Raw genomic sequence first — 23,942 nt, 5'->3', positions numbered from 1 at the left:
TTTCGACTCACAGAAATCATTCCCTTCATATGCATCTCAGCTACCTGGGACCAGCATCCTGCTTCTTGATTTTTTAACATCCTTTGTTCCTCACCATCGGGAGTGGTGGCAGCCAACAACTCTTGGATCAAAGACATGGTTCTCACACTTGGGCACTCTGTTTTTAGAAACTCATATTCGGAGGCCTGAAATCACTAATGGCTATGACATCCTTGTTTACTGATAAGGTAGCAAATATTCCATTTCACAGTCCACACACTGCATTTGGGAGATTTATCTTCTACATCTTTTTCAATCTACAGGTCCCTTTTCCTTTCCCTTGCAGTAGTCATTATTTCTAAAGAAACTGCATTGTTTTTCCTATATGGTTTTCTAAATACTGGATTTTGTTAACTGCATCCCTGCAGCTGAGTTTTCCATGTTCCTCTGTGCCTGTTTTTCCTGAAAGTGCAGTTGAGTTCAGACTTATTTGATTCCTGACTGACTTTTCCACAAGACTGTTTCACGGGTGGTAATGTTTGCTTCCATCAGAAGGCAGCTCCTGCCCAGCTGACCTTTGTGTGTATGTCTGTGATGTTACTAGACTCTGATGATCATTGCTTAGATCATTTTGAAAAATCTTTTTAAAAAGGTGGGGGGCACTTCTCTGGCGGTCCAGTGGTTAGGACTCCACGCTTCCAATGCAGGAGGTGTGGGTTCAGTCCCTGGTAGAGGAACTAAGATCCCACATGCTGCTTGGCATGGCCAAAAGTTTCTTTAAAAAAAAACAACACAGTTAAACCCCATGATTGTTGAGAGCTCTTTTTCCCAGTCATTTCCTCATAGCCAGACTTCAACCCAAAGTAATCATTGAGGCCTCACTACCTCAAAGAGGAAGGAGCAACCATTTAATGGAGCTACTCTGGGTAGGAGACCAGAAAGGACAACAGGGAAGAAATGATGGTCCCTGTCCTCAAAAAGCCTGATGTCTATTTGGAGAAGCAGGTATACACTGAAATAATGAGCAAAGATGGCTGACTAAAAATTAAATGTCATTTTAGCCTCTGGGCCCTGGAAGTCAGGAACTTTACTCGGAACAATCCATAGCAGAGTTGCCTGTATCTGACCCCTATATTCTGAGGTAAACCGGTCTAGGTAAGACCTGGACGTCAAGATTTTAACACATTATTGACCGAAGGAGTTTTTGCAGAAACTTACGCCTGTGGCATTAATATGTCTCTAGTCACTAATGTGTTAAAGTATTCGAAGGGACTTCTAAGGTGGCACAGTGCATAGGAATCCACTCCTCAATGCAGGAGACATGGGTTCAAACCCTGGTTCGGGAAGATTCCATATGCCTCAGAGCAACTAAGCCTGTGTGTGGCAACTACTGAGCCTGCGCTCTAGAGCCCGAGAACTGCAGTTACTGGGCCAGCCTGCCGCAACCACTGGAGCCCGCCCGTCTAGATCCTGCCCTCCGCTATGAGAGGCCTGTGCATGGAAACAAAGAGAAGCCCCCGTTTGTAGCAACTAAATAAAAAGCCCATGTGCAGCAACAAAGCCCCAGTGCAGCCCACAAAGAGTATCTGAGGGATTTTGTTTGTTTATCACCTCGGGTCTTCATTGCAGCTTGCGAGCTCTTTTGTTGCAGCATCCTGACTTAGTTGTCTCATGGCATGTGGGGTCTTAGTTCCCTAACCAGGGATCAAACCCACCTTCCCTGCAATGGAAGGCAGATTCTTAACAACAGGACCACCTGGGAAGGCCCATCTGAGGTATATTTATATGCAACTAAGTTTAAGAATCATCATCCTAGGATAGCAGTTCTTAAAGTATGGAATATTACTCAGTCATAAAAAAGAATGAAATAATGCCATTTGCAGCAACATGGATGGACCTGGAGATTATCACACTAAGTGAAGTCAGACAGAGAATGACAAATAGCATATGATATCACTTATATGTGGAATCTAAAAGAGTTATACAAGTGAACTTATTTACAAACCAGAAAGAGACTCACAGACATAGAAAACAAGCACAGTTACCAAAGAGGAAAGCGGGTGGCGGTAGGGGATAAATTAGAACTTTGGGATTAAAAGATACACACTACCGTATGTAAAATAGAAAAACAACAAGGACCTAATATATAACACAGGGAACTATAGTCAATATCTTGTAATAACCTACAACTACACCTACAGTGTGTTTCCACCTACAGTCAAAAATAACCTAAAAAAGAATCACTTTGCTATATACCTGAAACTGACACAACATTGTAAATCAGCTATACTTCAGTAAAAAACTTTTTAAAAAGAAATGCAGAATTTGGGCCCCTTCCCAGACCTGCTGAATTAGAACCTGCATTCTAACAGGATCCCCAAGGTACTTGCATGCTCACTAGAGTTTGAGATATGCTAGTGTAGAGGTATGCACTCTACTTTAAAAATCAGAGAAAAGAAAGTATAGAATGACCAAGTTGGAAAAGAGCCTTCAGAGATCCACTCCACCTCTTCAGCTGGGGCTCTCAGAGCCATTCTAAGGGAAGAGGCCATATCCCCTCCTATATAGAAAGAATGGGATCCATGTGCACAGAGCTCTTTACCAGTATTGGGACCTCAGACAAGCCCAACTATCCCTGAGCCACACAGTTCTATATGACTGCAGGGTAGAGGCTCACGCAGGGCACAAATAACCTAGGAGCTTCTATGGCCAGGCTACCCTGCTCGTGGTGTGTATTCAGGCAGCAGGATTTTTAAAAATCTCTTTGCTGCTGCTGCTAAGTCGCTTCAGTCATGTCTGACTCTGTGCGACCCCAGAGACGGCAGCCCACCAGGGTCCCCCGTCCCTGGGATTCTCCAGACAGCTCTTTAGGCAGTTCTAATAAACAGTCAAAGTTGAAAACCAAGCTACAGACCTTGGGTTCTCTCCATGTTTCTATGTTCTACTCAAGGTGAAAGGGAGCTTAATTTCTAGCTGTAGTCATTAAAAACACAAAATCAAGTTCAGGTCTTGGGCTTACTGTTTCAATATCTGGATTCCCAAAATAGTAGCAAGGACAACTGAAGACATATCCATAGTGAAGCTGTTGAGTATCCTGGACTGTTTTAAAAATCAAGTTCTCAAGGGATGCTGGCAGCAGGAGTCTAGTTCTGGCATTGCCTTGAACCTGGAAACAGATAATTTTGCTTTTCTGCAGACTGTGCTCAGGTTGGTTGAGACCTTGTCTGCATATAGCGCTTTTTTTTAAATGAAGGTAATTTTTGAGATAAAAATTGGCAATATGAGTGATTAAATAGGAGAAAGACTCTCAGGGAGAAGAGAAACCATCTCCTCACCAAAACATTTGGACCTGTCCTTTGATTTCTTCCTTGCAAACCCTTATGTTTAGACAACTTTTAGAAAAACTTTGGAGGGATATCATAGAGACTTGGATCTAGCATAATTTAAATAATGTTCTCCCAAACATATTTCCCAATTAAAGATGTCCGCTATACCTTTGTGAGTCTCCAAGGCAAGTCCCCGAGTCTCTGCTCCAGCCCCATGTTTTCAGTCTTCACCTCCCAGGACTCCTCTAGTCAAACTTTCCCATTCTTCAGAGTTTGAAATAGTTAGCAGTTGCAAGCTATCATATATACAGTGGATAAACAACAAGGTCCTGTTAATAGCACAGGGAACTTTATTCAATGTCCTATAATAAACTATAATGGAAAAGAATATGAAAAGTTTATATATATATATATAGCTTCCCTGGTGGCTCAGACAGAAAGAATCCACCTGCAAAGCAGAGACCTGGGTTTGATCCCTGGGTTGGGAAGATCCCCTGGAGGAGGGCATGGCAATCCACTCCAGCATTCTTGCCTGGAGAATCAGCATGGACAGAGGAGCCTGGCAGGCTACAGTCCGTGGGGTCGCAGAGTCAGACACAACTGAGTAACTAAACAGAGAAAAGCACACAGTGTATTAGTTCAGTTCAGTAGCTCAGTCGTGTCCGACTCTTTGCGACCCCATGGATTGCAGCACACTAGGCTTCCGTGTCCATCACCAACTCCCGGAGATTGCTCAAACTCATGTCCATTGAGTCAGTGATGCCATCCAACCACCTCATCCTCTGTCATCCCCTTCTCCTCCTGCCTTCAATCTTTCCCAGCATCAGGGTCTTTTCCAATGAGTCAATTCTTCACCTCAGGTGGCCAAAGTATTGGAGTTTCAGCTTCAGCATCAGTCCTTCCAATGAATATTGGATCTCCTTGCTGTCCAATGGACTCTCAAGAGTCTTCTCCAACATCACAGCTCAAAAGCATCAATTCTTTGGCATTCAGGTTTCTTTATAGTCCAACTCTCACATCCCTACATGACTACTGGAAAAACTATAGCTTTGACTGTATGGACCTTTGCTGGCAAAGTAATGTCTCTGCTTTTTAATATGCTGTCTAGGTTTGTCATAGCTTTTCTTCCAAGAATCAAGCATCTTTTAATTTCACGGCTGCAGTCACCGTCTGCAGTGATTTCGGAGCCCAATAAAATAAAGTCTGTCACTGTTTCCATTGTTTCCCCATCTATTTGCCATGAAGTGACAGAACTGGATGCCATGATCTTAATTTTTTGAATGTTGAGTTTAAGCCAGCTTAAACAGTCAACAAACACATGTATATTAGGAAAAAAATCCTCTTCAACCTGTGTCCCTCTAAGCCCCTAAGGTCCTTCCAGGCTCCCAGTTAACTGTTCTCAAATGAATGTATTGAATCAGGATGTTAAACATTAATATAGCAAAGTACTCACACAATTGTGTGAAGAGGAAATCTGACAAAGGAAAAGATATTTAACCTCACATGTAGTCAAAAGAATGCAAATATGATATAATTTTTCAATTACTAAATGAGCAAAGTTGAAAAGGAATGACAATATTAGGGCCTGAGAGACTTCAGAGAAATGTGAGGTCTCCTGCACGCTAGTGGAAATAAGAATCGGCATGGCTTTCTGGAGAACAGTTTGACAGTGTATGTCATACACGTAAAAATGTGCAGACAGGGGCCAAGGATATTCAAACCAACCTTATTTACAATACAGAGTAATTATAAATCATATAAATGTCTACCAAATTAGGATTATTCACATAAATTTTGGTCTGCTCATACAATGGCATGCTAAAGAGCCTTTAAAATGATATGAATATTTATAGATTTTATAGAGATAAAACGTCTAACAGGTAATACGGTTCTTTAGCACTGAACATGGGCTTCCCTGGTGACTCAGATGGTAAAGAATCTGCCTGCAATGTGGGAGACCAAGGTTTGATCCCTGGGTGGGAGAAAAGCACGGCAACCCACTCCAGTATTCTTGCACTGGAGAAATCCATGGATAGAGGAGCCTGTGAGGTTACAGTCCACGGCGTTGCAAGGAGTTGGACGCGACTGAGAGACTTTCATTTCGTTTCATAGATGTGAAAGGATATCCATTAGATACCATGTCCTTAATACTGTCATTAATATAAAATGTGTGTGTGCGTGTGCATGCTCGCATACACAGAGATCTAATATGTAGGTCATCATAATATCAACCATAATGTCGTCTGGTTGGAAGAGCCTTGAATGCCTTTACTTTCTTGTTTGCTTATTGTCTCTCAGTTTACAAAAGCAATGCTCTTTCCTTTTACATTTACAAAGCTAACAGAATGTGCATTATGTGCCAGGCACTTCTCTAATTGCTATAAATTATTATTATTCCGGAAGGAAACAAAGGTGGTAAGAGATTGAGTAACATGTTCAAAGTCCATAGCTAGTAAATGTGAAGCTGGGATTCAAAACCTGGTTGTTTTGTTCCACAGGCTGCACTCTTACTATACTGAAAGTGAAAGCGTTAGTTACTCAGTTGTGTCTGACTCTTTGCAACCTCATGGACTGTAGCCCACCAGGCTCCTCTGTCCATGAAACTCTTCAGGCAAGAATACTGGAGTGAGTAACCACTCCCTTTTTCAGGGGATCTTCGCCACCCAAGGATCGAACCTGGGTCTCTTGCCTTTCAGGCGGATGCTTTACCATCTGAGCCACCAGGGAAGAAAAGTCCATAGCTGGTGAATGTAAAGCTGGGATTCAAACTGGTTGTCTTGCTATGTAGGCTGCACTCTTACGATACTAATTAACACAATAGAGTGAAAATGTCTTAAATCTTGCCCCCAACAACCTCACACCTCCCTTCAGAAGTAATCATTTAACCATCTGATAGGCATCCATCCAAAAGTGCTGCTGGATTTGTTCAGACACAGGTGTAAAGACCCCCATGCACACATGCATGTGTTTTTCTTCTTGTTATAAAATGGGATGATATTGTCCATCCTGTCAGTACACATAGTGCATCCTCATACTTTTTATCTCTGAGGGGTATTCCGTGGCATGGACATATGGAACTGATATGACAAAGTCCTTACTGAACACTGGTGGTTTCCAGTTCTTCACCCTAATGGACAAAGCTGAAGTGAGCGTCTCCTAGTATCCGCATTACTGTGTGCAGATGTGCGATGCTGCTCTTGTGATAACTTCCTAGAATTTGAACTACTGGGTTGAAAGACAAAAGAGGCTCCCCAATTCCTCACCCCAAGAAGGCTGTGTGGCTGCACTATATATATACACACACAATATATATATACAAACACACATGATATAAATATGCACACTATATATATACACACATACTATGTACCTACATACAGTATATGAGTGCCCACCTCCCCATGTTTCCATCCACACAGGAAGTTGTCAATCTTTTAAATTTCTGCCAATATGAGAAGCAAAGGATGTTGTTTCATTTGCAACAACATTCATTTTAAATTTATCCATTTGGGGTAGTGCTGGGTCTTTGTTACTGTGCAGACTTTTCTCTAGTTGCGGTGAGCGGGGGCTACTCTCTAGCTGTGATGCCTGGGCTTGTCATTGCAGTGGCTTCCCTCGTCGCTGAGCATGGGCTTAAGGGTTGCATGCTTCAGCAGTCGCAGTAGGTGAGCTCAGCAGCTGTAGTTCCTGGCCTCTAGAGCACAGGCTCAATAGCTATGGCACACAGGCTAGCTGCTCCTCGGTGTGCGGAATCTTCTGGGATAAGGGATCAAACATGTGTCTCCTGCATTGGCAGAAGGATTCCTACCACTGGGCCACCTGAGAAGCCCCCCACAACATTCTCTAAGTGTTCTCGATTAGTAGGAAAGTTGAACATCTTTTCAGAGGTTTATTGCCCATCTTCATTTCTTTTCAGAATTGTTCACTTTTCAGTTGGGTAATTTGAGTTTTTCCTATTGTTGCGAAGAAGCTTCATGGATTTCCCTGCCAGTTCAGTGGTTAAGACTTGTACTTCCAATGCAGGGGTGTGGGTTTGATCCCTGGTCAGGGACCTAGATCCCACATGCCATGTGGTGCAGCCAGAAAAAAAAAGCCTTTGATGTCCTGTTTGCGGCAAATATTTTCTGAGTATATTGCATTTCTTTGAACTTTATGTCTTACTGTGTTATGCACAGGTTTTAGTATATTTTTGTATAACAAAGTGCCCATTTCTTTTCCTTTATGGTTTTATATACTGTTTAGGAAGTCTTTCTCCCCAACCAAGGATATAAGAATATAATATTATAATAAGAATTGTAATATATTATATAATAATATATAATATGTATTATATTATATAATGTTATAGTAAGAATATAATATTCCCCTATATTCTCTTCTAGTATGTTTATATTTATGTTTATAGATTTTCACATTGTTATTTATTTAATTGTGGCAAGATAGATATAACATAAATTTTACCATTTGAGCCATCTTCAAGTGTACAGTTCAGTGACATTGAGTACATTCACATTGTTACAGAACCATCACTACCATCTATCTCCTGAATGCCTTCATCCAGCAAAACTGAAACTCTGTTGCCCTTAAACAGCAATTCCTCCACCCGCCTCTCCTCAGCCCCTAGCAACCACCTGTCTCTATGAATTTGACTACTCTATGCCCCTCATATAAGTGGAATCTTACAATATTTGTCCTTTTGTGGCTGGCTGATTTCGCTTAGCATAATGTCTTCAAGTTTCATCCATGCTGCAGCATGTGTCAAGATTTCCTTTTTTTTTAAGGCTCAGCAATATTCCATTATAGATTAATTTTTCGTTTAGCCTTTAATCCATATAGAATTTAGTAGTGTTTGGTAAGAAGTAGGGACTTCATTTGTTTATACTTAGGTTGGTTATCTTTTACTTTTTATCATTGTATTTATTTATTTATTGGTTGTGCTGGGTCTTCATTGCAGCACGTGGCCTCTTCATTTTACACAGGCTTCTCTAAAAGCAGTGCATGGTTGTGGTGCATGGGTTTAGTTGCCCATTGGCACATGGGATCTGAATTCCCTGAGCAGGGATTGAACCCTTGTCCCCTGCATTGGAAGGAGTACTATTAACCACTGGACCACCAGGGTAGTCCCTGCTGCTGCTGCTGCTGCTGCTAAGTCGCTTCAGTTGTGTCTGACTCTGTGCGACCCCATAGACTGCAGCCTACCAGGCTCCTCCATCCATGGGATTTTCCAGGCAAGAGTACTGGAGTGGGGTGCCATTGCCTTCTCCAAGGTAGTCCCTAGTGGACTTTTAAACAATTCCTCCATCAAAACCCAGACCCCCATGGGGGCTCAGGTATATTTCTGGGCTGTTGTTTTCTAGATCCCTTTGTCTATATCTGGGCTGGAATTATAATGCTTTAATTACTCAAGGTTTTCAGTAAGTTTTTATATCTGCTAAAGGCATGTCCCATCCCCATTCTTCTTTTTTAGACTTTCCCTAACTATTCTCTGACATTCCCCAACTATCCTCTTTTTCAGAGGAACTTTAGAGCTAGTCACAGCCCAGAAACATTCCCATAGGGTTTTGACTGGAATAGTTTGAAGCTACTCAGAAATTTGAGGTCAATATTAAATAAAACTGAGCTAGCAGTTCTCCAGCCAGGAGTCTCTGCCTCCTTGTGGCTCTACAGGCTGTCCAGTGCTGCCCTCTGCAGAGGAGTTACAGGCCAGCGCTGCCTCTGCCAGTGGCCCGAGGCCTTCCCACGTGGCCACCCCCTCAGCCTATGATCCCGAGGCTTCTAGAAAGGACAAATTCTTACACATCTTTGGTTTAATTTCTTTCCTCCCATAAATTACATTTGGATTTTACCCTGAACTTTCCGAACCAAAATCTGAGTGTGATTCATGGAAACCTCAGGCCCTACAGTGGAACTGTGGGGAAACGATCCCCTCTCCCAGCAAACCATACCCTCATAAGACAGGCACTGAAAACACATGTGACCAGTAGACAGGCAACTAGGCTCCAGTGGCTGGTTTGTTTTGTAAAGAGCTCTATTATTGTAGGACACCATAAAGTTCCCCTGTTTTAAGCGCATTAATTAAATGATTTTTAGTAAATGTGCAGAGTTGTGTCACCATCACCAAATCCAACTTTGCAACAAATCCAATAAAGCAATTCTCCTCCAATTAGAAAATAAAAGGGAAAAAAAAAAAAGAATAGTTTTCACACCCATTTATGGTCATTCTCTGCTGCCACCTTGCCCTGAGCATGGCCACATCAGGAGTGAGGGATGAGTCCCCAGGAGACCCTCTGCCTGCGAGTAGAGGGCCAATGCCCCTACAACGTGCAGAGCATGACCTGCAAGCCAGCATCCCTCTCCTGAAGCGGCCCAGCTTGGGGCGCCTCCTGAGGGCAAAGGCCATGCTGAGCCCCATCCTTACCTCTCCAGGTGGATAAAGTTTGAAGAAAAGGTAGAGGAAGGAGGCGAACGCTGGAGCAAGCCCCACGTGTCCACACTGTCCTTGCACAGCCTCTTTGAGCTCCGCACCTGCCTGCAGACGGGAACCGTGCTGCTGGATTTGGACGGTGGCTCCTTACCACAGATCATAGGTGAGGCAAGGACTGCTGTGGCCCCCGCAAACCAGGGCAACATCCCCCTCCCCCTGCCCCATCTCTTGCCCACCCTTGGTCTAGGTGGCATGCCCACCTCTGATGCCTGCCTAATTCTGCGGAGACCAGGTTTGGGGTCTGATGCTCCCAAAGCAGCGTCACGGTTGCTCCTAGTTTCAGATGCCTATAGAGAGGGCAAGATCAGCCTCTGAAATGCCATTCAGCAATGGAACGAAAGGGAGAGCACTTCTGAGCCTGGTTGGAGACACCCATTGCCATGGCAACCTGTTTCTTATCAGGGTAAATGGATCATCACTCATCTTCAGGAAATTAGCTCTCGTTTGATGGAGTGACAAAGGAAAGGAGTAGCTTGCCTTACTGTCCCTAAAACTCCTTGTGAATTTTGTTTTAGCACATTCAGTTTTACCAGAAGTATGCTGCCCCAAATACTTTTCTAAAAAGAATTCACACTGGGACTAAAACCACTTGGCATAGTACCTTGTGCTTCTTAGGGTCTTTCATGGTTACAATTTCATTTACTTTCCACAATATTATTGATAGAGCAGAGAATCCTATACCCATACATGCGTGCACACACGCACCCACAATGCACTCACATGAACCACATCTGCACACATGCACCCACATGCACACACATGAACCACATCTGCACACATGCACCCACATGCACACACATGCACGAACTCCCACAGACACACGCTTCTACCTATAAGGAGCCTGAAGGTTCATGATTGGTCCAAATTTTCAGTTTGTGGCAAAGGTTGGAACTGTTTCTACCTTCCATGCCTCCTTTAGTTCACTTTTAATCCCACAAATAACAGGTGAAACTGAAGACCCCCACACCCCTGGTCATTCTGTCCCCCGTGGACAAGGCGTGTTTGTTTCCCACTTAGACGACGTCATTGAGAAGCAAATTGAGGATGGCCTCCTTCGTCCAGAGCTCCGCGAGAGGGTCAGCTACGTCCTCCTGAGGAAACACCGCCACCAAACCACAAAGCCCATCCACCGCTCCTTGGCCGACATTGGAAAGGCGGTCTCCTCCACCAGCAGTGAGTTGGGCCATAACACTTGTCCTCTGCATGCATCTCAAATCTCCAACCCTCCACTCTTGATATCCCAGAGTCGAGATGCCCAGACTCTAGCCTCGCTGGACCTGTCAGATAAGTGCCGGAATCAGTACAAAACTGATAATGCTGCTAGCTGAAAACACTTGAGGAATCTCTGTAGATCAATTATTTTAAAGTGGAAAACGTTTAGCCTGCAGCAGGTACATACCAGCACTTACCCTGCTCCAGGCAGGAGTGCTCCCTAGGTGTAAACTCACGTCATCCTCACAAGAGGCCCCTGACCAGCAATTGTTCTCACCACCCCCAGGGTGGGAGGCTGAGGCATGGAGAGGTTAAGTTACTTGCCTCGGGTCCAATGATCAGTAGTTGTGGAATCAGGAGTGAACCTAGGTCATCTACAACACCTGATGCCTATTTAATCAACTGTGTAGCTATCCCACTTTCAACAGCACAGGTCTTTTCTCTAATCACAGTCACACTATCCACTTGCTTCAAAAGATTCTGAAAAACAAAAAACAAAATCCAAAACAACCGAACCATCCTTTCTTCCTCGAAGGGGAAGAGATCTGTCCTGTAGCCTAGCTTTATTCAGGTGAAGTGATTGTAAATGAGGACTGTGCTAATGTGCGTCACTGCAGCAGGTCTGCTGGAGTTAAATCCCTCCGTGCCTCCCAGGTCGAAGCCCAGCCCGGAGCCCCAAGCCCGGCCCGAGCCTACACCACTCCACTGAGGACCTGAGGGTGCGGCAAAGTGCGAATTACGGCCGTCTGTGTGAGTTTCTCCGCCACGGTGCAGCCCCTTCGTTCTGGCTGGGGGCACTCTGAAGTCAATTTTCACACTTGTCATAGCAGAGGAGGTAAAGACCAGGGTCTGTCTAGAATTCTCAGGTGTCAGAAGAAATCTAGCATTCACCCTAAACCCTGGGCTGCCCTCATTGTCTAACTTACTACCAAAATTTTCTAGATAATTATTCCAAAAAATGCAACTCTAAATCAAGTCCTGTCCTAATACCCAGTCCCGTGTGCTCTGAAGCAAGTCCAGTCCCATGTGAAGGATCTGGGCGTCCTTCACTTGGTCTAAGGCTTTGTTGTCACCACACTAATCATCAATCACGTTTTTGGTGAGAAGTCTTCCTAGAAACAGGATTTAAAGCAGGCTAGATCTGTCTTGCAGCCCAGCTTTTCCTCCAGGACAGTCGGAGGATGTTGTCATCCTGCCTGACAGTCTTGGCCCCCCGAAGTGAAACACTGGGGGAGCTGCAGCCCCCACGGGGGCCTGGGCGGGGCACGGCCACAGACCGCGCTCTGTCAGGCAGTTTGTCAGGATGGACAGACGGGTGAACCATGAGGCAAAAAAAAAAAAAAAAAAAAGGAGGGAATTTGGGAAGTGAAAATAAAAAGCAGTGCAAAGGAGTATTTTCCTTTACGCACTTTCACTAAAATGACAAGGTATGAACAAGCACAGCCCAGGGCTGCGCCGCTGACCAGGCCAGGGGAGTGCTTCAGGACCGCAGTGGCGATGTGACCAGAGCTACAGCTGGGCTGTGCCGCGGTCTTTTCTGAGAACAGTCTCAGTGACCCCGGATGCGCTTAGTCTCCCTGGTCTTGGTTATTCCACAGAGCAGTGCTGGCAGTCAGAGGCTGTGAGTGGCTTTGGCATATGAGCCTTCTGCTCATTTATTCACTGTGTATGAAGTCGTCCTGTGCCAACGTTGCCATGGTGGGAACCTGGATAAAAGACATGAATAAGTGGTTACAGCTTTGTGTGCACACACCGCCACCCCCACCCCCACCCCCACCCCCACCACAAGACGGCACCTGGGAAGGCTCAGAGAGGAAGAGACACTTGCCTGAGTCTTGGAGAATAAATAGAAATCTTCCAGTAGCATGGTCTTTAGAACAAAGGGAACACACAGCAGGTGAAGGGAAGGCGCTGTGAAGGGCACCGCATGTATGGGGAAACAGTGCTTCCGTTCACCAGGGATGTAGGATATAAAGGAAAGAGGGTCCGAATCGAAGGGGGCCTATGTGTCTTGAAAAAGGTCCCGGCCTTTATTCTGAGGGTAATGAGTTCTCCTGAGAAGTCTGATGCAGGCACATGTCATGATCAGAAATAAGCTAGAAGGGACTGAATGACTGGGAGCAAGAGATGAGGGCTGTGTTCAGGCAGCGAGAGCAAGATTGGAAAGAGAAGGATGCTGGTGGAATTCAGCGAATGGTGGGAAGTGGGAAAAGGGAAGAGAGGGGAGTTGAAGCTGGCTCCAAGGTCTGCTCTGATTGCCCGTGAACACGTGGGATAGGGCACTGGGTGATCTAGGGTCTATAGAGGGAGTGTGATTTGATGGAAGACAACGGGTTTTGTTTCCTACTGTGTGGAGTCTGAGGTGCCAGGCGGGGCTGCTCAGAGAAATCTGGAGCTTAGGGGAGAGATCTGGGCTGGAGATACAACCTGGGCATCCCCGGCACAAATGTAGATGGGGAAGAATCGGAAGTGGATGGGATTGAGCAAGGAGGAGGGCGTCAGTGCTCTGAAGGGTTTGAGTGCAAAGCAAGGCCCTGAGAAAAGCCCAGGCTGAGAGGATCCTGGATGGAAATAAAGGATAGCAGAGGTCTGGCAGTACAGGGATTCCAGAGGCCACAGAAAGCCTGAAAGGGCTCGCTGGATTTGGCTGCTGGTGGGAAATGAGAGGTGGCCTTCTCCTGCCTTCATGCAGCAAGGAACTGTCGGCCCTGGGGAGCCCCACCTACCTCCCCTCTGCCAGCCCAAATCCCCAGCCTTCTTTAAAGACTCCCATGGGTCAGGGCAGACAGACGTGAAACTGCTCTCCTCTCTCCAACAGAGACGAAGCTTGCTGACGCCTGGCTCCTCACCCAGTAGGGCGTCCGTGTCCCTCCCCACCCGCAGGACCTGTGCAGAGCAGATATCTTAGTCTCTAAGAAGGCAGGGCAGCGGGCTGGGACCAGAGAGTAGCATATTGAGGAGGGAGAAGAAAGCAGTAGAACCTGGGGTCCAGCAACTCTTCTAAGAAAGCTGCCATTGAAAGGAAGAAAAGAGAGAGGATGCTAGCTGATAGGGGCTGCAGGACAACGGGGGAGGTTGCTTTGGTTGTGAAGATGGAACAAGCCTGTGTAGAGACCAAGAGAAAGGGTTCTGCGAGAACCCGTCTCCCCTGATGGACCTTCTTTCCCTTTTCTCCTAGGTCACGCCCAGAGCAGAAGCATGAATGATATTTCTCTCACCCCAAATACCGACCAGGTAGAAAACCCCTGCCCTTGGCTGCAGCAGAGGGCCAGGGCAGGAAGAAGTCTTTGGTTTTAGGGGTGGGGAAACCTATGGGCAAAACTCTGGTCCCATGAAAAAGTGGGGTCCCCAGGAAGGACACAGGTGGGGCTCTGGGCAGCCATGGTGACTGACAATCCATCACTGGGGCTGTGTGCTAGGCCCTGGGGACAGAGAGATGTGATCAGATGAGGTGTCAGCGGTCCTTGAACTGGGGATTTATTGAAGAGACTGCCACACGGTTTGCCTCTGCCATGACCCCCACCCACGAGCACTTTGGATGATGAAGCGGGGACTCGGGTGGGTAGAGAAGCAGTAGGGCCTCCCCATGGAGACATTAATGATAGTGAATCGGCTGGACTGCACAATAGTGTATCTTCTCCTTGGCTGGTGCTGGATAAAGTCAATTCTTGTTTCTCACCAGCTTGGCTGAAACCTTGATAAGGTCAGAAGCCCGCAAACAGCCTGGGAGCCCCATGACTATGCCCCTGAGGGAAGCGTACAGGAAGTTGCCCTCAGTTCCAAACACTCACACCTCAGGGGCAGAAGGTCTCAAGGTCCCCTTGCCTGTGCCCCCAGGAGTGGAAAGGAAGGTGAGGAAGGGCATCTGAAAGTTGGTACCAACTTCTCAAGAGCTCGGGCGACTTCCGGGGTTCAGGCAGCCCCAAGTTTGGGAGAAGGCAAAACAAAAGCATTCCCTCAAGTCAGTGAAGTCAGTGTCTGGATGGCCTTTTGGTGGCCAGAATATTTATAAAACAACAAGAACAACGCCAACCACCATTTGAGGTCCGCATATTGGATGCACTACACCGTGCGGGGCATTTCCTGCGCATCATGAGGGTACGATGCCATCTTCCCTCTACAGATGAGGGCATAAAAGAGTGAAATAATATGCCCAAGTTCACGCAGCTGAAAGGTGGCATGGCCATGATTTGATCCAGACAGTCTGACTCTAGAGCCCTTAATTTGGGGCTGACTTAGGAATGAGTGCCCTGGAATATTATTTAGAGAAGAACCCCACTTAGTTGAGCCATGACAAGAAAGCACTGGCTAGTGAAAGTTTTTCACAACCTATTTTTTTACTGCCTAAGTGGTGACAAGAATACTATCCACTACCTTCCCCAAGCAGAGCTGCCTTTAACTGAGGGACTGGAGCCCAACACCAGGCCCCAGCGTCCAGTTCTCCTAAGCGGTTGTAGGATGCTGCTTCTCAGTGTTTGTAGCAGCAGTTGACTCGTTGTGGGGACAGCAGTTTTGTACAACAGAGGGCTTCTTTAGGTGCATCTTTTTTTTTTACCACTCCACATCAGCCCTGAGTTCCAGTGAGTTCCCAGTGGGCAGAGATGGATTCAGACAGTGTGGCCATGTGCAGTGACTTGGCAGAGCTGGACTAGAGTCCCCCGGGTTTAGGCAGTGGGGTCAGCAGGACCCTGGTTAGACAGGCCCACGTCCAGACCATCGCCCAGCCAGAACGCTCTCACGGTCCATTGCTGGGGTACTACCACCCCCGCCTCCTTACTGGGACCGCAGGCCCTGTTTTCGCTCCTCTCTGCTCCCGGTTACACATGCTACCTGGGCTATCCCAGAGCACTGTGGTTCCAAACCCTTGTTCTCCAGGACACGCCTACCACCGACCTCTCCTCCAGTCCCCTAGAGCTTCTCCCTGCCTGGTGCCCAGGGACATGGAGTTGGCAGGGGCACAGTGGCTGCCCTGGCATGCTCAGCCCTCCATCCTGAAGAACCTGCTTATGAATCAGCTGACAGAGCTTGGGACAAAGGGACCTTCTGAGTCCTGGGGATTCTGGCCCTCCCTTTAACACCTGCTGTTGCTTCTTCTCACTACATTAGGGTCCTTGGTGCTGTTCCTGGGTGGTTATAGACAGTTTTATGTTTCTGAGTGGTTTTAGGAGATTATAAGGGTGCAGCCCTTACTCACAGAGCCTTATCGAGTGCTGGCAGGGCCCCAGCCCAGTCTGTATCACACACTCCATGAGTCAAATCAGGAAATGGCTGTGGGCCCAAAGGGGTAAGACCTGTTGGCCATGCCCATGCCTACATCTGACCCCTCTCCAGGGACAGCGGAACTTATCTTCACTGAGCTTCTGTGCTCCCAGGAGAGACTCCCATCAGGTGGGGAGTGGGTGGCAAAATTGTGGCACCCAAGGATCTCTCTGAAGCACTTGCCTGCTCCTCCTGGGCCCTTTCTTCCTTTGTCAGCTACTATGCACTCCCACCAGCCCTGTGCTACCCAAATACCCCTCCCCACCTCTTTCTCTGAAACTGTATCTGTCCCTCGCCCACCTCTTGCTACCTAGAGGGAAAGTGATCTGAAAACCTAATGCACCCTAAGATGTTCAAGATGAAGAAGAGCATGTATGTGACCACCCCTGGGTGTTTTATTTGTCTGAGAGGTCTTGGGAGGAATCAGTGTCTTATTCATAGAATGGAAGTCATAACCACAGAGAGTGGGCAGGGGGCTTGTCTCCAGCACCTCTCACATCAGACCGAACTCACTCTGCCTATTTGACCTTTCTGCCCTAAATAAACACCAGCCGGAGGGACTGGCTGGAGGGCACTTCAATAGTCTCAGCTGGAAAGGCTCAGAAGCTATGAGTTTCCTGGGAGGTTCCCTGGGGGTGACTTGGGGGCACAAAAGTCTCCCATAGACTTGGATTCACAGGTACAGGGATTCCCATCAGCCGGAATGCTGGTGGCAAAGAGAAAACAAAGTCCGTCCACTCTGCCCATCAGGATGGTTTTGTTCCTCCCATAGCCACTAGGGTGAGGGAAAAGACGAAGGGCTAGGCAATGGAGTATATGAGCCAAGACCCCCATCTGCTTGAGCTGCGGCTGGGGGATGAGACCTGCTGTCCAGCAAGCCTGGCTCTCTTCTCTGACCCCTCAGCTCATACTTCAGTAGAACAAGGAAGTATGGGGGGGTCAAGTCATTGCCTGCTCCTTCCCATCTACGAAAGGCTTAGCTGGTCCCTGGGGTTAAGCAACTTTGAGTTTCCTCATCTGCAGACTGCAGGAGAGTGTTGGGCTATTTCCTTCGGTCTCTAGAGAAACGCTGGGAGAATTTTGTAAGGTTAGGCCTCCAGAGTAGTCTGAATGAGCTGAGTAAGAGCCAAAACCACTGTGTATGAGTACCCATGGGTATCTCATGTCCCCCTCACTGACCAGCGGAAAAACAAATTCATGAAGAAGATCCCCAAGGACTCAGAAGCCTCCAACGTGCTTGTGGGCGAGGTGGACTTCCTGGACCAGCCATTCATCGCTTTCGTGCGTCTCATCCAGTCAGCCATGCTGGGAGGTGTGACCGAGGTGCCTGTGCCTACCAGGTGAGAACCGTTGACATCCACCCACCACACTCACCCTCAGGTGGCCGGCTGTCCATGCAGTTAGCCAGCAGTGCTGCTGGAGACACCCCTAAAATGAAGAAGGAAAACTAGGGAACTGGCTGGGGAGGGAGATCTGACTGGAGAAGAGGTTTGTAGAGTATATTTAAAATAATCATAGACAAGAAGTAGCCAACAAGCGGAGAAGGCGACGGCACCCCACTCCAGAAGGCCGTGGCACCCCACTCCAGTGCTCTTGCCTGGAAAATCCATGGATGGAGGAACCTGGTGGGCTGTGGTCCATGGGGGCTCTAAGAGTCAGACACGACTGAGCGACTTCACTTTCACTTTTCACTTTCCTGCATTGGAGAAGGAAATGGCAACCCACTCCAGTGTTCTTGCCTGGAGAATCCCAGGCACGGCAGAGCCTGGTGGCCTGCCGTCCATGGGGTCGCACAGAGTCGGACACGACTGAAGCGACTTAGCAGCAGCAGCAGCCAAGTGGGAGGGGGGTTGTTGGGTGAGTTCTGGGACACCAGGGCATGGTGAGGATGCCTAGGCAGAAGTGAAGAGGAATGTATCTCCAAAGCAAATATGGGATTCATGGGAGCGAATATGGGAGATGTTTATGGTCAGTTAAAAAGCTGAGAATGGATACTATTTCGGACCAGAAAATCCTTCTCTCCATCTGGTTTTATTTTTCCTTCTTGCTTTCCTCCTCCTCCTCCATCTTCTTTGCAGATTTCTGTTCATACTGCTGGGACCCTCTGGGAGAGCAAAATCCTACAATGAAATTGGCCGTGCCATTGCAACCCTCATGGTGGATGACGTAAGTGCCACGAGAAGCAGGTACTCCTGAATGTCAGGGCTCCTGCATCAAACATTGTGCCTTCATTCATTCACTTATTCAACAGTCACATTTGAGCATCTCCTGTATGCCAGGTCCTGTGCAGGTGTGAGGATTATGACAACGAGGGAATAGTCACTGCCCTTTAGGAGCACCAATCAAGTGGGAGACATAGCCCAACCACCCAAGAGTGAACCACATACCAACTGCCCAGGCAGTCAGGGGGCCCTTCACACATGATGGAGCTTCACAGTTAAGGATGAGCACAAGCTTAGGAGGCAGGCATTCCAGGCAAAGGGAACCAGGGCCACGGCTCAGAGATGGAGAGCTGGATGGGAGTGGTTTGATACAGGCTCAGTGGAAGGGTTTCAAAAGCAGAAGGTGACACCAAAGAGAGGAGCCAGAGCCTGTAGGCAGAGCTGAGAGTTGACCATCTGTGATGGGGAGACTAGGGGAGTTTAAAAACCAGCATGACCCAATCAGATCTGTAAAGTCAGAAAGAACATGCTGGAGATGGTGCAGAATGATGCAGCCTGATCCTCCAAAGATGAAGGGCTGGGACGTAAAACAGAGTTAAAATACCTGAGCTCCTTTGATTGGGCTGTCCACAGGCTTTCTGATGAGCTTGCTTTGTGGGAAACTGAGAGCAGGAAGGTAACTCAACTCAGGTCAGATGACTGGAATACAGAAACCTGGCTTTCAGGCCCAGGAGGCACCTTTCTTTGAAAGTATATGCAGTGTGCCCCAAGGAGGTGGATGAGACGGGGACGGCAGCAAGGCAGCGGCCCTCTCTCTTCCTACACCTCTCTCCCTGCCAGCTTTTCAGCGACGTGGCCTACAAGGCCCGGAATCGAGAGGATCTGATCGCGGGGATTGATGAGTTTCTGGACGAGGTCATCGTGCTTCCCCCGGGAGAATGGGACCCGAATATCCGAATTGAGCCACCCAAGAAGGTGCCTTCTGCTGACAAGAGGTGTGTGAGAATGAGCGGTGGCAAGTGGGGAAGTCGTCCAGAGGGAGCTTTCAGTCTGTTCCTTTCTTATTTGGGTTTAAAAAAAGACGTCAACATACACAGGTTTATACTTTTTTTTTCTCCAGTTTTATTTCTCTAAAAAAAAAAAAAATCAGAAGCAAATATGCTGAATGTGAGCATCTGTAAAACCTGGGTGACCTGTGAGGGGTATTGCTGGATCCTTTAATGTATTTTTCTCTGTATTTGAAGATATTTGATGATTGTAGCTGAAGAGGTTAAGCCTGATGAGGCCAGTCCTGGGGGTGCTGAGTTCTTCGTAGGATTGGGAGCCCTACCTGCCCCCTGTCCCTCTTCTCCTTCCAGGAAGTCCGTGTTCTCCCCGACTGAATTAGGCCAGATGAACGGCTCTGTGGCAGGAGGCGGCGGCGGGGCTGCTGGAGGCGGCGCTACAGGCGGTGGCGGTGGCGGCGGCGGCGGCGGCGGCGGCGGCGGCGGCGGCGGCGGGGCCGGAGGAGGGAGCGGCGCGGCTGATGGAGAGATGCCAACCGCGCATGAAATCGGGGAAGAGCTGATCTGGACAGGAAGGTGCCCACTCCAGGCCTGCCGGCCACTCCAGCTATCTCAGATTTCTCTGCTCCTTTTAGGAATCTTCTCCTCCTCTGTCTGCTGCACCCACTTCAGGCCTTGGGGTCTGACCGCTGCACGCTTTTCCTCCCTCGCCTGCAAAGCTCCTCCAGGATCCGACAGGAAAGGGGAAGCGCGCATAAAGTGAAGGAACCCAGACTTTTCTTAGCACACCCTCTGTTAACTGTATTCGTTTTCTAGGGCTGCGGCAACACATATCACAGACTAGGTGGCTTAAACAATAGAAATTGATTCTCTCGATGTTTTAGAGTCTAGAAATTCCAAATCAAGGTGCCAGCAGGGCCAGGCTCCCTCTGACTCCTTCCTTGCCTGTCCCGAGCTGCTGCCTGCGGCCAGCAGTCATTGCTGCTGCTGGCCGTGCATCCTGCCTGTGGCCTCGCATGCTGTTCTGCCTGTGTTTCTGTCTTCATATCGCATTTTCCTCTTCTTCTGAAGATACCAGTCATATTGGATTAGGGTCCCCCTAACGACTCCGTCTTCGGAGAAGGCAACGACAACCCACTCTAGTACTCTAGCCTGGAAAATCTCAGGGACAGAGGAGCCTGGTAGGCTGCAGTCCATGGGGTCGCTAAGAGTCGGACACGACTGAGCGACTTCAATTTCACTTCTCACTTTCCTGCATTGGAGAAGGAAATGGCAACCCACTCCAGTGTTCTTGCCTGGAGAATCCCAGGCACGGCAGAGCCTGGTGGCCTGCCGTCCATGGGGTCGCACAGAGTCGGACACGACTGAAGCGACTTAGCAGCAGCAGCAGCAGCAGCAGCAGTAACGACTTCGTCTTAACTTGATTTCATGTGCAAAGACTCTGTTTCCAAATGAGGTCACATTTACAGGTTAGAATTTTGATACATCTTTTTTGGGGACACAATTCAGTCCATAACAGTACCTTTTGAATTTTTTGACCTTATGTTACCTAGTCAAAAAACTTGTTTTAAAAGAAAACAATAGATTTTCCTGGCTTGTTTGGGTTTCTTTGCCAGCTTTTAGAATAACTTGGTTTGATCTGAATTTAGGAAAGGACAGAATCAGTCCTGCAAAGCTATGACTTTGAGAAGGGAGTCACGTTTTATATGCCTTTGGCTCTCTGCCAGCCAGTGTTTCCCAACTTTACCCATTCCCTACCCTGATCCTTACCCAGGGGACATCTGGCGATTTTCAGAGACATTTTTGGTTTGTCCCAATTGGAGGGGAGATGATACTGTTATCTAGCAGATAGAGACCAAGGATGCTGCTCAGTGTCCTCTGATGCACAGGACTGCCCTCCCCATTAACAAAGGATTATCCAGCCTAAAATGTCAGTAGAACCAAGGTTGAAAAGCCCTGCTGTATGCTAAACCCTGCTCACCGCGTTTGGAGCTTTGGAGAATAGCGTCCCCAATAAACGCTCTCCCTAAACCTTAAATTTCCCACTTGTTTGTTCCACGAAGTAAATAAAATAAAATAAGGTTCAGAATCTGCCCTTGATGAATCTGCTATAAACCAGGATCTCTCCATCTCCTCCTAACACTGGACACACATTTACCAAGCACAGAAATCCTGCAGATAATCAGGGACACAAGGAAGATAGTCATCATTGGACCCCAGGAGTTTCATTCCCTGTAGAATGTTAGGTCTGCCGCCAAGACATGACCCCATAAGGCCTTCCCTCTCCCACTCGGGCTGTCTGTGACCACCCTTCCCAGTGGAGATGTTGGGTCTAAGGAGATAATTCTTTCCTGGTGTGAAATGTTCTGGTGAAAAGATCCCTTCCTCTATCCATCCCTAGTCAAGTTCCCTTCCTTGCCACATGCCCTGCAGGCTCCTGGGACTAGCTCTGCAATCCCTGGGCCTGTCTTGAGCAGGTTCTTCGGTGGCCTGTGTCTTGATGTCAAGAGGAAGCTGCCCTGCAGGCTCCTGGGACTAGCTCTGCCCCCACACTGGTGTTTGTGGTGAGAAAGCAATCCCTGGGCCTGTCTTGAGCAGGTTCTTCGGTGGCCTGTGTCTTGATGTCAAGAGGAAGCTGCCCTGGTTCCCAAGTGACTTCTACGATGGCTTCCACATTCAGTCCATCTCTGCCATCCTGTTCATCTACCTCGGCTGCATTACCAACGCGATCACCTTTGGTGGGCTTCTGGGAGATGCCACTGACAATTATCAGGTGCGTGTGTAAGTTGGAGACGTGAGTGCAAATCTCAGAAAAATATGTTGCCACAAGGTGGTGGTAAGGAGCTACAAGCCATAATCCCGGAACCAAAGTAAGGATTCCATCTACCATTCAGGGGCAGTTCATCACTTTTTGCAATCCTTTACACTTCAAAAAATAGTAATAATAATAATAGCAAGCTGACATAATTGAAAAATCTGAAGCGAAGTCATATTACTAAAGACAAAATTTAAAGATGACATAAATAGATCAAATGTTTAAGGGGAAATCATCTACTTTGGTATTTAATATTTTTCCCACCGATGCTTGAATGAATTTAATCATCACAATTAATTGAGTGGATAATTGTGACCTTCCTCCTGTACTTAAAAAAAGAAACCTAACCTTAAATAATTAGCTTGAAGTTTAGATATTTTTAGAAATGTCTATCGTGACAGTAAGACAGGTCTCCCTGGGGAAAACAGTTCAACAGCGACACTAGACTGAGACCCAGACAAGGGCCTTCTCTAATGGGGGCCTTCAGGATAGCACCACGGGAAAGCTCAAGCACCAAGGTGAAGACCCGTTTTCCTAGATAAATTGAAATGAGTGCCTATCTCCAGCCCGCACCACGCTCCTGAGCAGCAGGTTAAATATCCAACTGCCTCCTGGGCATGTCCATATCGCTGCCCCTTGGGATTCCCCAACTCACAGGACCAACATTCCATCTATTGTCTTCCCTCCAGACCTGATGCTACCCCAGCCAACGAGCAAGACCATGGTTGACCCAGATATTCACACATCATCCTTGACTCATGAATCCCGGGGTTGCCCAGTAGGTCTCATGACGTGGTCCTGCTTGCCTTTCAAGCCCCGTCTCCCATTTATTCCCCTTCTCAGGTTTCTGTCCTTGCTCATCTGCATTGTTTTCCATCAATCCTGATCATCTTTCAGTTTTTCAAAGCCAGGCTCCCTTTCAGCTCCAGCCTCTGTACACTCTGTTCTCTTTGCCCAGACCACACTCTCATCACTCCACTTACACATGCTCCTGGTCTATTCTCGGCCCAATTTTGGGGTCTCAGCTTCAGTCTAGCTACCTCTTGGGAGGCTTTCCTGACCACCCTTCACTCCTGCTGTGTGTTCCTGTGACACCCTTATCTTATCCCAGCTTATCACATCCCTTGGCAGTGGTTCTTAATAAGATGATTCTGAGCCCTAGGAGACATTGAGTAACATCTAGAGACAATTTGAGTTAATATAACTGGGAGGTGAGGTGCTACTGTGATGCTAATAAACATCCTACAATGCACAGGGCATCCCCCCACCCCCGGCCCCACAACAGAGAATGGTCTAGCCTGAAATGTAAGTAGTGCTGAAGTTGAGAAACTCTTCTGTATGGAAATTGCCTAGTTACTTGTCTATATCTCCCACTAGAATGAAGATGTATTTTCTTGTTTGCCCGTGGGTCCTCAATACCTAGCACAATACCTGATGCATAGTTGGCCCTTAATGGATTTTGAATGAATGAATGATCTGATCTCTAAAATCACCTACTAGATCTTTGAATGAAAAAATGACTGGGTAGATGAATAGGCTGTCCTCTGGGAGTAAAATGGGCATGGGGTACAAGCACAACCATTGGCAGCCCTGTTTTTGAGGCCCTGCTGCTGCTGCTGCTGCTAAGTCGCTTCAGTCATGTCCGACTCTGTGCGACCCCATAGACGGCATCCCATCTGGCTCCTTTGTCCCTGGGATTCT

General features: G+C 47.4%; 1 protein-coding gene across 1 annotated transcript in view; it reads left to right on the top strand.

Annotated features, from left to right (window-relative positions):
• Positions 1-23,942, top strand: part of SLC4A5 (solute carrier family 4 member 5) — a 93,265-nt gene that overhangs the window by 45,462 nt on the left and 23,861 nt on the right. The window contains exons 4-12 of the mRNA XM_068974472.1: positions 9,732-9,892; positions 10,807-10,959; positions 11,656-11,751; positions 14,180-14,235; positions 17,443-17,600; positions 18,339-18,426; positions 19,263-19,417; positions 19,781-20,002; positions 22,025-22,199. Of these exons, the coding sequence (XP_068830573.1) occupies positions 9,732-9,892; positions 10,807-10,959; positions 11,656-11,751; positions 14,180-14,235; positions 17,443-17,600; positions 18,339-18,426; positions 19,263-19,417; positions 19,781-20,002; positions 22,025-22,199 (1,264 nt within the window). The remainder of the gene's footprint in view (positions 1-9,731; positions 9,893-10,806; positions 10,960-11,655; positions 11,752-14,179; positions 14,236-17,442; positions 17,601-18,338; positions 18,427-19,262; positions 19,418-19,780; positions 20,003-22,024; positions 22,200-23,942) is intronic.

Source organism: Capricornis sumatraensis, chromosome 1, assembly GCF_032405125.1.
Source record: "Capricornis sumatraensis isolate serow.1 chromosome 1, serow.2, whole genome shotgun sequence".
Lineage (NCBI taxonomy): Eukaryota > Metazoa > Chordata > Mammalia > Artiodactyla > Bovidae > Capricornis > Capricornis sumatraensis.
Note: the sequence above shows the minus strand (reverse complement) of the source record. Positions and strands in the feature narration are given on the sequence as shown.